Source organism: Megascapheus bottae, chromosome 15 (assembly GCF_031878675.1).
Source record: "Megascapheus bottae isolate mThoBot1 chromosome 15, mThoBot2.hap1, whole genome shotgun sequence".
NCBI classification, from domain to species: Eukaryota; Metazoa; Chordata; class Mammalia; order Rodentia; family Geomyidae; genus Megascapheus; species Megascapheus bottae.
In genome coordinates, this window is record NC_143523.1 from 20,930,866 (window position 1) to 20,943,861 (window position 12,996).

Genomic DNA, 12,996 nt, shown 5'->3' on the forward strand with positions numbered 1-12,996 from the left:
TCTTGTTTTGAGGCTGAACCACAGGGGAATTGATAGGAACTTTTTAGCACAGGCTTCCCCTAGTTTTCTGTCAGCTCAGAAGACCCCATACTGACACCAACTGTAAAAGTGAGGAACTGCTGAAGGAGGCCAAATTGCACACACCCCTGTCCTCTAGGTGGCTTCAAATGGCATCCAAAGGACAGATGGACTGTCCTAGAGGACAAAAAACCAGGAAGGCAGGTTGGGGCAGCTGTGGAGTTCTTTTTTTTTAATTTTATTTTTCAAGTCCTGGGGCTTGAACTCAGGGCTGGGCACTGTCCTTGAGCTTTCAAAAAGCTATGCCTCTACTACTTGAGCCACAATACCACTTTCAGCCTTTCCTGTGTATGTGCTTCTGAGGAATCAAGTCCAGGGCTTCATGAATACTAGACAAGCACTCTACCACTAGGTCACACTCCCGGCCCTGTAGCTGTGGAATTCTGAGCAGAATAGAAGTTCCCTAGAACTTCACTGTATGATTTATGTCTATGGTGGCCCTTCTCTTGAGTCAAGTTTCTGTCCACACCCCCACAGAGCCTGACCCTTGCTACATAAACTTGAGTCTCCCTGGAGTTTGAACTGAAAATGGAGGGGATTTCCCCCCTCCCCTCCCTGAGATCTTTCCCATCATCCTTCCCTCAAAGTTTGGAGAAGTTCTTTCTGATATCCTGCTACATCAGCTGCTGTTTCTCTTCCAGCACAGTGTTAGGGATGGCCTGTGAGGGTCAGCGTGAGAGATAGCTGTACTGAAGAAACCTGAAAGTTCCAGGAATGGGGTTGGTAAGGAGTGGAGAGTCATCAGTATTGTGCAGTGGCTAGCTAGGGAGGAGGAAAGGGGACCAGAAGGGGCGAGCTGGCAGAGGCCTGGATGGATGGCCCCTTCCCTGGGGCCTGCCTGGCCAGAGTTCAAAGTGGCTGTCACCCCACCCCTCATTAACCCCAACAGCGCCAAGCTGGCAACCACAGTGGTTTTATAGGAGAAGCCAAGCCAAAATAGGTTCCCCAACCTCCTTTGCCTTCCCTCTCCCCCAGCAGCAGCAATCAGATCTCTGAAAACTTAGGAACCTGCCTGGGGTGGGGGTGGGAGCCTGCAGGGAGGGAGATCCAGTCCTCACACTGCCTTAATTCCTGGAGGAGAGGAGAGGATGAAACTTTCTCCCTTAGACTATGGTCTCAGACAAAAGCTCAGTTTCTCAGGTCCCGCACACCCTGTCAGGGTTGCTGATGGTGATGGTGTACACCAGGGCCTCCCCTCCAATAGCTTAGTTTGTAGCTTAGCATGCCCTGCACAAACAACAATCAGCATTGGCCCAGGGCCCCTTCCCCCTCTCCCATAGTTTGGTATGCTCCCTGCACAAGTAACCCGAGGCCCTTTCATCAGGGCAGTCAGTAGCTAGCCTCCACCTCTTTACCTTGAGATGGCCCTTCTCTTGGCCTGGGCAGCTGCAGACACCCTTTATCTGCCATTTGGACAATATCCATAAATCCTAATCCACCATGATGAAGCCCTTGGTCCTCAAGTCCACCCCAGAGTCTCCACGTCCCCTCTGTCTCCTGAACCACAGGTGATACGGGTCACGCCGGACAATAGCCACACAGGTGTGAGAAGGGCATCCTTCTCCCCCCACTCCCCATTAAACTTCTTTGTTCCCTGAACCTGGAAATCTGTGTGGTTATTGGCAAAGTCTGCATATTATCTAACAGGAGCATTGAAAGGGGGCTCATCCTTGCCGACGGAGATGGGCTAGTTTGCCCTTTTAAAGGACTCTTTCCCTCTTACCCATTTTGGGGTTCTCAGGAAGGGATAGTTGTGGGCTTCCCCCAGGGCAGTCCCGGGAAGCTGAGGCAGGAGGAACAGAAACAGGAAGCGGAGGCCTTGCTGGGTGCTGGCGTGCAACTGTCCTGTCCTCGAGTACCACCAGCATGGGCACGAGGGCACCGGGGCCGGGGCTGGGGTGGGGTCTGAAGGTTGTCCCGGATCCGGGCTCAGGTAGATCTCACCTGTGGCAGCGGCCCAGAGTGTGGGGGAGGCGCCCTGCTAAGGGCGCAGACGGGTGACCGACTGTGAAGGGGAGACAACTAGGCCCGGGAAGAGAATCTAGACAAGCGTAGACAAGTAGATTTGGGCAGAGGGCTAGCAGAAGGACTAACTAGATCCGGCTATGCATCTACAGGATTTCAGGAATGAAGCGCCCGGCAGTGAGAAGCAGTGAGGAAGACGGACAGGGACCGGAAACCACTAGGTTTCGCGTCCAAACACCAAAAAAATTTCCTTCCCGGGGTGGTCAAGAGGAACTAGGCGGGAACAGAACGCCCGACGCCGGCTGTAAGTCCACAAAAATGGCCTCCGAGCAGCCTCCCCCCCCCCCCAAAGCCCCGCCCTAATGTGGGCAAGTTGCCCTTCTCAAAGATGGCCGCCGCAGCGCCTCTAGACGGGGACCGCTCTGGGCCCCGCCTTTGATCTCGTTGGTTGGGCTGTGGGGATGAGGAGTGCACCGCGCGGGACAAGTCGCCGTCGGCTCCCAGCAGAGCAGGTGATTTCCCCTCCCGCCCCTCGGCTTAGGGCCGGGAGAGTCGCGGAGAGCGCCGGTCCCGGGTCCCCGCTCTGCGCGCCCCCCTCACGGTCCACCCCTCCTCCCCGGGAGCCCGCCGGGCCCCAGCTCTGAATCTGGTGGCCTGCATCAAGGCACATTTAGTTTCCTCAGGCCTGCCCGCGTGTCCTCAGGGCCGCAACCACATCCCTGTGCTCCCGCGCCCGCCGTTCTGGAAAGGCGCCCTGCCGTGGGGATCGGCCATCCCCGTGATCTCACTTCTTGTGCTCCTCCTTCCCCACTAGACGGTGGGATCTCCTGTGCCCCTTGTTCCCCGCCTTGTCTTGGTGCCAGACTCAAAGATCAGAGGAAACGGTATTCGGAAGGCCTTCGTTTATGTGTCTGGGACCTCGGGAGCAGGGCTTTCTAGGGGATGGAAGGGGCAGGGACGACCTCAGTACTAGTCCTCTTGCATCCTGGGCACCCAGGAAGCTCTAACACAGTTTCTCAGGATTCCTCCTCCTACATGGCCTGCTCTCCATCCACTCTGAGCATCTCTCCTTCAACAGAGCAGAATGATGCTTCTTAACTTGCCCAGAAGGTTCCTGCAGAGCATCTGGAGGGTGCGGGCCTGTGCTTGGCCCTTGGGAGACTCTCAGATGAGTTGGCAGCAGAGAGGAAGTGAGTCCTGCAGAACGAGGTTTGGGGAGGCAGAGGAACAGTGTTTTGAGCAGGAAGAGTGATGTGACCAAAGATTCTGAAATAGGCCTGACAGCAGGCCAGGCAGAAGAGACCATGCAGGTCTCCACCACACACAGGCGGTGTGGTCTTTAACAGTGCGGAGTCTGGAGCCAAGCTGCTTGGGTGTAAACCTTCCAGTAACTTCCTTGCCCTGTGACCTTGGGCAAATTATTTAATCTTTCAGTGTCTCCCTGTGCTTTCAGGCATAATGGGGATATTAGTTGTCCACATTTCAGGGTTATTATGCATATTCAGGATGTTAATACATATAATTATGTAAAGTGATTTTAACTGTCAGGCAAACAATTCTTTTTTCTTTTTTTGTATTCGTATAGTGGCTTCAACTCAGGAGCTCAAAGTTTTTTGTTTTTTGTTTTTTTTTTGGTGGGTCCTGGGGCTTGAACTTGAGGCCTAGGAACTGTCCCTGAGCTACCATTTGAGCCACAACACCAGTTCTGGCTTTTTGTTGGTTCATTGGCAATAAGAGTCTCACAATGTGTCTGCCCAGGATGGCTTCAACCCACAATCCTCAGTTCGACCCTGTTGAGTAGCTAGTATTACAAGTGCAAGCCACCAGCTCCAGGTTGATAGTCATAATTTCATAAGCACCATCTTCTCAGTGATCCCTGATTGGGTGCCTCCAAGAAATAATGGTGTTCTGTGAACTGAATCTGAAATGAGAATTCTCATTGCTTTTCAAGCTACAACTTAGGAAACCAGTTTAGTCATTCAAATCTTCCTCTGCTCAAGGAAGAAAATATTAGGAAGAAGAAGATGCCATCCACTGAGGGAATGAGATAGGGTAGAATGAAGAAGGTAGTAAGCTTTGAAGCTTGGGTAACATTTTTAAGGACTCTAAAAACAGGAAGAGGGAACATGGGCTCTTAGCAGACAGGCTGGCACAAAAATTCCAGAGACTTCTTTTTGTGCTGGACCTCAGGCTCTAACTCAGCTTGGGTGCTATTCTTGAGCTCAAGGCTAGCATTCTACCACCTGAGCCACAACACCACTTCTGGCTTTTTCTGATTAACTGAAGAGAAAAATCTCATGGACTTTCCTTCCTGGGCTAGCTTCAAACTGTAATCCTCAGATCTCAGCCTCCAGAGTAGCTAGGATTACAGGTATGAACCACTGGCACCTAGCTGAAAACGATTTTTTTTTTTTGAGGACAGAGTAGTTTCTTAATAATAACTTCCTGGCGCACATTCTGGTTAGAAATCTAGAGGTATCATATAAACCTTGAGAGTCTTATTCCCTAGAAAGTGGGCATTCTTTCTTCCTCCCCGCCCCCCCCACCCTCCCTCCACCACCCTTCTGGGGCTTGAACTCAGGGCTGGGCACTGCCTTGAACACTTTTTGCTTCAGGCAAGCAAAGAGTGCAAGTCTTTTTTTTTTTTAATTTTTTATTGTCAGGATAATGTATAGAGGGGTTACAGTTACATTCACCAGGTAGTAGGTGCATTACTTCTCACACATTGATCCCCCTTCTCATGTTTTTGTCCCTATTTCCCTCCTCCCTAGAGTGCTAGTCTTGAACAAAAAGGAGCTCAGAGTTCAAACCCAGGACTGACAAAAAAGAAGTACCTTGGGGAGGGGGGGCAGGAGCATGGCCTAGTGGCAGTGTGCTCACCTAGCATGCACGAAGCCCTGGGTTCAATTCCTCAAAATCACATACACAGAAAAAGCTGGAAGTAGCACTGTGGCTCTCAAGTGGTAGACTGCTAGCTTTGAGCAAAAAATGTCCAATGACAGTGCTCAGGCCCTGAGTTCAAGCCCCAGGAATGGCCAGAAATAAATAAAACTAAAAAATTTTTTAAAAAGACCTTGGGAAAGTGTCACTTTGGAATATATAAAATACGAAGTGCCTGCAGAGAATCTATACAGCTGTGGCAGGGAGGTAGGGGGACAAGTTTGTAGTTCGGAGAACGCAACTGGCCTAGAGGATTTGGGAATTGGGAACGTGACAATAGTGTCAAAGGATGTGGGGCCAGGTGTGATCTTCAAGACTGAGAGCATGGAGAGTGAGGAGACAGGAGCTGTGAGCTTGAGCAGGGTGGCAGAAAAGAGCACAAAAAAAGTGAGCCAGGAAAGGAATAGCCAGAAAGGTAAGGTACCCGAAGGGTGCAGATATGAGTAAAAGAGGGCAAAATCAAGGGTAATTGACAAGTTTCAGGTTTAGCAAGTGAGTGAGTAGTGTCATTTCAGGAAAGGGTTGTGTGTAGATTGGGGTGGGAATTTGTGGTGCTTTTGAGCTTCTAAATGGCATTTTGGCCAGTGGGTATATAGCCATTTCTTACTGCAGTGTATTTCTAACATTCAGAAAAAGACTTTGGGGAGTCAAAAACATATAGACAGGTGAAATAGGCCTGATATTTGCCCTGCACATAGTACAGGCATTTTCCTAGGTGCTAGGGCTACACTCCAAGAGGGGAGAACAGACATCAGATAAATAAGCATAAAGTAACATGGAAGGGGGGGGGGGAGTTTGCCCTAGTGATAGAGTGCTTATCTAACATGCATGAAGACCCAGGTTCAATTCCTCGGTACCACATACATAGGAAAAAAAGCCAGAAGTGGTTCTGTGGCTCAAATGGTAGAGCTCTAGCTTTGAGAAAACCCAAGGACAGTGCTTAGGCCCTGGGCCCAAGACCAGGACTGGCAATAAATAAACAAACAAACAAACAAAGAAATAAATGGCATGGAAGGGGTTAGGGAGTGTGGAAAACACTTTATAGGCAGCTTAGTCAGGATATGTCTCTCTGAGGAGTAATATTTGAGTAGAGCCTTAGAGCTGTCTATGGGGTACAGGCAGGAAGACAGCAGGCCGGAGGAACAGAAAGAGGGTGGGAGAAGGAGTGGAGTGAGCTAGGAGGGAATGGTAAGATTGGGAGGTAGAACTTGGACTCCCGCACAGAGGCTGAAAAGTCTTCTAAAACAGCCCAGGATGCTGGAAGGGCAGGGAGTGGCAGGAGAGAATCAGTGCAAGCCTTTTCCTTCTGTCTGGGCCCCAGAGTCAGGGGGGAAAAAAGCAACCTTTTGTGCAGAGAGTGGGGGAAGGGCAGTGCTAGATCCTAAGCTCCACTCCTTCAGAGAAGGGTCTGGACAATGGCTCTCCTTGTGATTTGACTTGGGGGCCAAGTGGCCCTCCCTCTCAGTGACAAGATTCTTTTAGCCAAGAGGCATGTGACCCTAAGACCTTGGCTTCTTGTTATAGGGTCTGTGCCTGCTGTTGGGGAATAGGATGGAGGTGGGGAGGGGACCACTTGTTTCTGGAAACAGTGCCTAGCCCTATCATGAGCTGGAAGAGGTAGAGGTGGGTGGCAGAGGGAGTTGAGCTGTTCTTGGGGGAACTCGCAGGACAAACTTCAATAGCTGGTTTCACCCCTGGCAGAGAGGGAGGAGCTGATGCCCCTGAGCCTAGTAGGCAGAACTGAGCAGAAGGCCTGGCAATCTTTTTGTCTATCTTGTGTTCCTTCAGAAGAGGAGAGAGCATGGAGTTGGAAAGGATTGTCAGTACAGCCCTCCTTACCTTTGTGCACACACATCTTTCAGAAGCCGACGTCAGGTAGGAACATCAAGAAGGGCCTTGCTAGACTCAGAATTGTTACTTCCAGGCAGAAAGAACTCTGGGCAGCTAATGGAAAGGCTGACAGAAGCACTTATCCCTGGGTGTTTCAGAAGGGGAAGGGGGTTGCTTTTGATCTGGTGAGATGAACTTACCTCTCATCTTGCTCTTGTCACCTTTATTAGACAGAGGGAAAACCCAAATTGGGGGAGTGGGGGAAAGGGGATACTCTGGGGTGCTGCAGATATCCAATGTCATACCCAGGGTTTGTTCTGTCCTCTTTCTGCAGTGGCTTGGATGAGGTCATCTTCTCCTACGTGCTTGGGGTCCTGGAGGACCTGGGCCCTTTAGGCCCCTCAGAAGAGAATTTCGACATGGAGTCCTTCATTGAGATGATGGAGGCCTATGTGCCTGGCTTTGCCCACATCCCTAGGTAGGGCCTGGCTGGGGCCAAAAGGAGGGTCCTGGCTGATGGGAGGATGGAATGGGCAGAGTGGTCTTCTCACAAGTTTTGTCCTTTCAGGGGCACAATAGGGGATATGATGCAAAAGCTGTCAGTACAGTTGAGCGATGCCAGGAACAAAGGTGAGTCTGGTGCTCTGGCACTTGGGGGATTCATAGCCCATCCCCCAAAGCCCTGGCAAACCTAATGCCCTCTTTGCCTCTTTAAGAGAACCTGCACCCACAGAGCTCCTGTGTCCAAAGTTGGGTGTCTGTCTCTCCAGAGCCCCTTCAACAGCCGGAAAAGTGCAGTGAAGATACCAGGTCTCCTGCTGAAGCTGGGGATACCCAAAATGAGGTACTGGTAAAGGTACCAGTGAGGGACCTTGGGGATGGGAAAGGAAGAAGTGGGGCCTCTTGTCAATATTTGTACCCACAGGCAGCTGGCAATGAGGAGGAGCTGCTGCCAGGGGTGGATGTGCTCCTGGAAGTGTTCCCTACCTGTTCAGTGGAGCAAGCGCAATGGGTGCTGGCCAAAGCTGGAGGGGACTTGGAAGAGGCTGTGCAGATGTTGGTAGAGGGCAAGGAAGGGCCTCCAGGCTGGGATGGCCCCAATCAGGTATCCTGCCTCAGCTCTGGCCCCAGCCATGCCACCTCAGCTATGGTCATTCTTGGTGTTAAGCCCCCACTTCTTTCTGTCCCCATCTGTTACCCTTGCTGGTGCCACTGGGTCTAGCTTACGCCTCCCTTCTCTATAGGATCTTCCCAGGCATCTCCGAGGCCCCCCAAAAGATGAGTTGAAATCCTTCATTCTTCAGAAGTGAGTCTGGGCTGGGCTGGGCTCTACCCTAGAGGATCTTCCTTGGGTGGTAGGAGCTTCACTCAGCCAGTTTTTGGCAGGTACATGATGGTGGATAGCGCAGAGGATCAGAAGATTCACCGACCCATGGCTCCCAAGGAGGTCAGTGGGTTGAGATCGCTGATGACGTGGAGTTGGGAAGCTGGCTTCTGGCTTTTGTTACTCACTGCCTGATTGTCCAACAGGCTCCCAAGAAGCTGATCCGATACATTGACAACCAGGTAGTGAGCACTAAAGGGGAGCGATTCAAAGATGTTCGAAACCCTGAGGCTGAAGAGATGAAGGCCACATACATCAACCTCAAGCCAGCCAGGAAGTACCGCTTCCACTGAGCCACTTGCTGACTCTGCCTGAGCCTTCCAGATCCCAGAGGACTGCAGGAGCCAACTCCCCCACACAGGGGCTTCCCTTACTTCTTACCCCCATTTCTGAATACCCTACTTCCTGGCTCCATAGTGTTTACCTACTCTTGGAGCTGCCTCCATGGGCACAGTAAAGTGGCTCAAGGAAGTATGAGTGTTTTCTAGTCATTTCTGCCTATGCCTGTCTGAACGTATTTCTCCAACCTCACATCCTCTGTCTCCAACAGGGCAGACCAGCCAAGAGAGGGCAAAAAGCTTTTATTTGAAGTTTCAGGGTGGGCAAGATACTGGCCTCTCCCCACAGGTCCCCACAGTTTAATTTCCTACAGCTCAGTGTTAGGCCTCAGCCACACAGTCCAGCTGTGCACCCACCGGCAGAAGGTTGTATCAGACCTGCAGGTTGACAAAGGGTGCGAAGCCTACCATATCCTGCAGCAGCACCAGAGCCTGGTGCAGTGGTGGATCCACATCGATGTCCACACCGCGCTTCCGCAAGCGGCTCAGACTGGGCTCGGCCACATGGTGGCAGTGTCGCACCCTCAGAGAGCGCAGCGCCGGGCAGTATTCTGCCAATGTTCTGAGAGGAGGAACGAGGTAAAGCTAAGAGACAGAGGCCCGCCCCCACACTACTGAAGAGCCCAGCCCCACTCAGCCTCTGGCTGACTCCAGCCAATTCTGGATCTCCAGTTTAGGACCTATTGGTTCCCCTAGATACCCAACAAGGGGAAGGGACTAAATAGGTTCCAGTCAGCTTGGAGCTTCCTGTCTTTTGGTGGGATCCAGCTCTTAACTCCACCCAAGACTGCAAGATTTTCCTCCCCTTGAAGAAATGCCAGAAAATGGGCCTTTATGTGTAACTGACCAATGTGTAAATATTAGTTCAAAAATTTTAAAACTGGGGCCAGGCACGGTGCCTCACGCCTGTAATCCTAGCTACACAGGAGGCTGAAATCTGAGCATCCTGGTTCAAAGCCAGCCCAGATACTGAAGCCCATGAGACTCTTACCTCCAATTAACCACTACAAAACCAGAAATGGGGCTGTGGCTCAAGGGGTAGGGTGGTAGCCTTGAGCTGAAGAGCTCAGTGACAGCATCCAGGCCCTGAGTTCAAGCCCCACGACTGCCTTAAAAAAAAAATTAAAACTGGTGGGGCTGGGAATGCGGCCTAGTGGTAGAGTGCTTGCCTAGCATGCATGAAAATCTGTGCTGTGGTTCACATGGCAGAACTCTAGCCCTAAGAAAGCTCAAGGACAGTGCCCAGGCCTTGAGGTCAAGCCCCAGGACTGGCCAAAAAAAAAAAAAAATTAAACTTGGGCTGGGAACGTGGCTTTAGTGATAGAGTGCTTGCCTAGTATGTATGAAGCCCTGGGTTCAATTTCTCAGTACCATATAAACAGAAAGAGCCAGAAATGGTGCTGTGGTAGAGTGCTACCTTGAGCAAAAGCTTAGGGACTGTGCCCAGACCATGGGAGTTTAACCCCTAGGACTGGCAAAAAACAAAATAAACAAACTTCTAAACTGGCTGAGGGCTGCTAATCCAAGCTACTCAGGAGGCTGAGACTTGAGGTTCAAATCCAGCCAGGGCAGGAAAGTTCCTGAGACTCTAAAAATCTCCAACTACTCACCAGAAGGGGCGCCGTGGCTCAAGTGGCTAGCCTTGAGCAAAAAGGCGCTCAGAGACAGCTACCAAGCCAGAGTTCAAGACCCAAGACTGACCCTCATCCCCCCCACCTCCCAAAAAGAAGGTTTAAAAACAACTTTCGCTTAGATAGTCCTAGCGAGTAGCCTTTAGTGAGTAAAGCCAGTGACTACAGCCCGTTCCTATCTCACCCCCAGAGGCTGAGTGACCTCTTCCCACCCCACTCCCCGCAGGCCCAGGCACCTGATGCTATCACTTCCTACGCGGAGGCAGCCTGTGAGGTCGAGGTGCTCCAGTTTCGGGCAGTTCCGAGCTAACTCCTGGACTGCGGCATCCCCAATGTTGGCGTTGACCGCCAGCGAGAGGCTGCGGAGGCCCGCACCGCGTCTCTGCGCCAGGTACACGATGGCCTCGTCTTTGAGCTGTCGGCAGGCAGTGAGATCCAGCTCCTCCAGGGCCGGGCAGCGGTCGGCGAGGCCACGTAGCGCCAACCCGTCTACCCAGTCACAGTGCGCAAGTGACAGGCGCTGCAGGCGGGGGCAGCCCCCGGCCAGCATCCGAAGCGCACGGCGGCTCAGTTGCCCGCAGCCAGCCAGCACCACGTTCCGCAGCTGCGGATTCCGCGCCAGTACCGGCACCAGGTCTTCGTCCGATAGCCATTCGTGACACGGAGCCAGTGCCAACTCCTGCAGCAATTCGGCGTCCCGAAGTAACCAGACCAAGGCGGCCCGAGGGATCTGCGGACCCACCTGCAGGCGGAGAAGCACCGGGACAGACACTGCCTATCCGCCCCCCCAGAGTTTTCCTACCCTTGGGGCTTGGCCACCTCTCGGAGCGGCCACTCCAGCACTCCGCCCTTTGGGAGCACTCCATGCTGCGTGGATTGCTTCTCCAGCAGCCCGAGTGGGGAAGGGTTTGCAGCGGAGCCGGGAGCTGGACCAAGAGGAGACCCCGATGCGACGGAGCTCCGCCCCGCCCTCCCGCTCACCTGAGCAGCGTCAAAGCGGCGCAGCCCCGCCAGGTGCAGCTGCACTAGGGCCCGGAAGGCCCGGCTGACGCGCTGCAGCCGGAGCAGCTGGCGCAGCGGGACGCGGTTCAGGACGTGTGGGAGCAGCACATCTTCCCAGGGCAGGTCCAGGAGCCTGCGGGTGAAGGGGCACTGACATCACCGGGACGCTGTTACCTGCGTGTCTGTCTCTTAGAGGGGCCCTCAGACTCCGCTCGGGCTCCGCTCCTTTCCTCGGGAGTCTCTTCCCTCGCTTGGCCCCTCCAGTGCTCGGTACCTGACGGCTCCGGGTTCTTGCTCCCCTCCGGACGGCTCCATTGGTGGCTCCTTCGGTTGTCTACTGCGCCTGCGCAATAGGATCTCGCTTTGGCCTCCGAGCGCCTGCGGCGAGTCCGCCTCTTCCACTCTAGAGACAGACCGACTCAATCGAGTGCCGTGTCACTGAGGCGCTATCTGAAAGCTTTCTGGCTGGGCCCCTAAACCGAGGCAGAACACACCCGTGGTGTAACATCAGATCTCGCCTTTTCAGCTACAGGGTTCGAAGCCAGAGGCTTGGAGAAGCAATGCCGAAGACTAGCTTCGTCTACGTAGTGGGCAGGGGCCGCCTCTAAGTGATGGGAGGAGCCAGCGGGTCCAAAGGCAGAAGGGGCGGGGCCAGGCCTCCCGGGTTACTGGGGGCCTCCCTCCAGCCTGCGGTGGCGTTTAACGACCTACGGAAAACGGAGCTGAACTGTCTCGGCTGTTAATGTCAGGCATGGCTAGCATGTAACTCATACTGAAAGAACGAATAAAGAGGTGAAGATTTTTCTTCTCGTCAACTTTGACTTCCCATTCCTACTTAATTGTGAAGTACAGACCTAGCTCTCCCTTTCCATTTTCGGAACAGGGCTGGGTCGGGTTTGTGTCTGGGGAGAGTTAAGAAGGATTATATATCCAACCGCTCCTCTTTCCTATCCTCCAAAGATCTAGAGTCCTGAGTGAGGGATCAGCTCACCCGTCTCCGTGTATTGCTTCTCGGCTGGCCTTGTGTTAATTGCGAAGGTTGAGGCTGGACTCGCTAGGAGGCAGTGACGCCCCAGAGCTCAGAACTCCGCCACAGGGCTCCGTTCACGAGACCTCCCTTCCCCCCCCCCCCCCCCGCTCCAGATCCCGCCCCGAGGAACGTCTGGTGTAATGTTTTCACCCATGATCCAAGGGGTGGGTATGGTGAATGTGAGGCACCCCGGGGCCACTGCCGGGGATCATGGTTAAGAGCTTTGTCTGTGCAACCGCTTCAGCTGCCTCTTTGCACCAAAAGCTCTTTCCTATGTCTTATCTCTTCAGGGAGCTGGGCACCTATGCGAGGTGGTCAGGTCTGGGCTATCACTGGTTTAAAAATGGACAAACCGACGTCGTGAGGAAGAAGCTCCTTGGCCAGGATCCATTCCAGAATTCTTTCCACAGCTACCTCAGTCTTCAGTGTGGCAAAAGAGAAGCCAGCCCCGGGAAAGGACCAGAAAAGGGTCAGGTTGGGTGAGGGGCTTGCTTCCTCGTCTTTCTCAGCCGGCTCGGGAAAGGGGTAGAGAGGACTGAGCTCTGCAGAGATACAGCTGTGTGGGCGCGCGCCACCTCTGGCTGCGCGCCTCTTCTCCCTCCCCACTGGGTCCGCGCTTCTGCGCCTGCGCCATACGACAAATCTGGCGCTGTCCCCTTCAGCACCACGCGGGATCCGCGTCACCCTTCCCCGCGGTGAGCCCCGCGCGCCCCCGCCTCCGCAGGTCCTCGCGTCCCCTGACCGCCCGAGCCGACCCCCTTCTTCCTCCCTATGGCATCGGCTGCCCACCCTGGCCTT

General features: G+C 53.4%; 2 protein-coding genes across 7 annotated transcripts; one reads left to right on the forward strand and one right to left on the reverse strand.

Moving 5' to 3' along the window:
- The first annotated feature begins 2,011 nt into the window (after positions 1-2,011).
- Positions 2,012-8,674, forward strand: Cuedc2 (CUE domain containing 2). Of its 2 annotated transcripts, none has more exons than XM_090346001.1 (10): positions 2,012-2,347; positions 2,432-2,555; positions 6,772-6,858; positions 7,148-7,291; positions 7,382-7,443; positions 7,584-7,657; positions 7,739-7,918; positions 8,058-8,119; positions 8,200-8,260; positions 8,344-8,674. In XM_090346001.1, the coding sequence occupies exons 3-10, from the start codon at positions 6,785-6,787 to the stop codon at positions 8,488-8,490; spliced, it is 804 nt and encodes a 267-aa protein (XP_090202127.1). In that variant the 5' UTR covers positions 2,012-2,347; positions 2,432-2,555; positions 6,772-6,784; the 3' UTR covers positions 8,491-8,674. The 2 variants fall into 2 exon arrangements, with proteins under 2 accessions (XP_090202127.1, XP_090202125.1); XM_090345999.1 differs by having other exon boundaries at positions 2,013-2,347; positions 7,530-7,657.
- An 87-nt stretch (positions 8,675-8,761) lies between these two features.
- On the reverse strand, positions 8,762-12,235 carry Fbxl15 (F-box and leucine rich repeat protein 15). 5 transcript variants are annotated; one of them, XM_090346008.1, is made up of 5 exons: positions 12,160-12,235; positions 11,443-11,511; positions 11,148-11,301; positions 10,403-10,908; positions 8,762-9,097 (listed from the first exon to the last, which is right to left on the reverse strand). In XM_090346008.1, the coding sequence occupies exons 2-5, from the start codon at positions 11,481-11,483 to the stop codon at positions 8,908-8,910; spliced, it is 891 nt and encodes a 296-aa protein (XP_090202134.1). In that variant the 5' UTR covers positions 11,484-11,511; positions 12,160-12,235; the 3' UTR covers positions 8,762-8,907. The 5 variants fall into 5 exon arrangements, with proteins under 5 accessions (XP_090202134.1, XP_090202132.1, XP_090202130.1 ...); XM_090346006.1 differs by having other exon boundaries at positions 11,443-11,571; positions 12,160-12,234; XM_090346004.1 differs by having other exon boundaries at positions 11,443-11,875; positions 12,160-12,234.
- Positions 12,236-12,996: the final 761 nt, after the last annotated feature.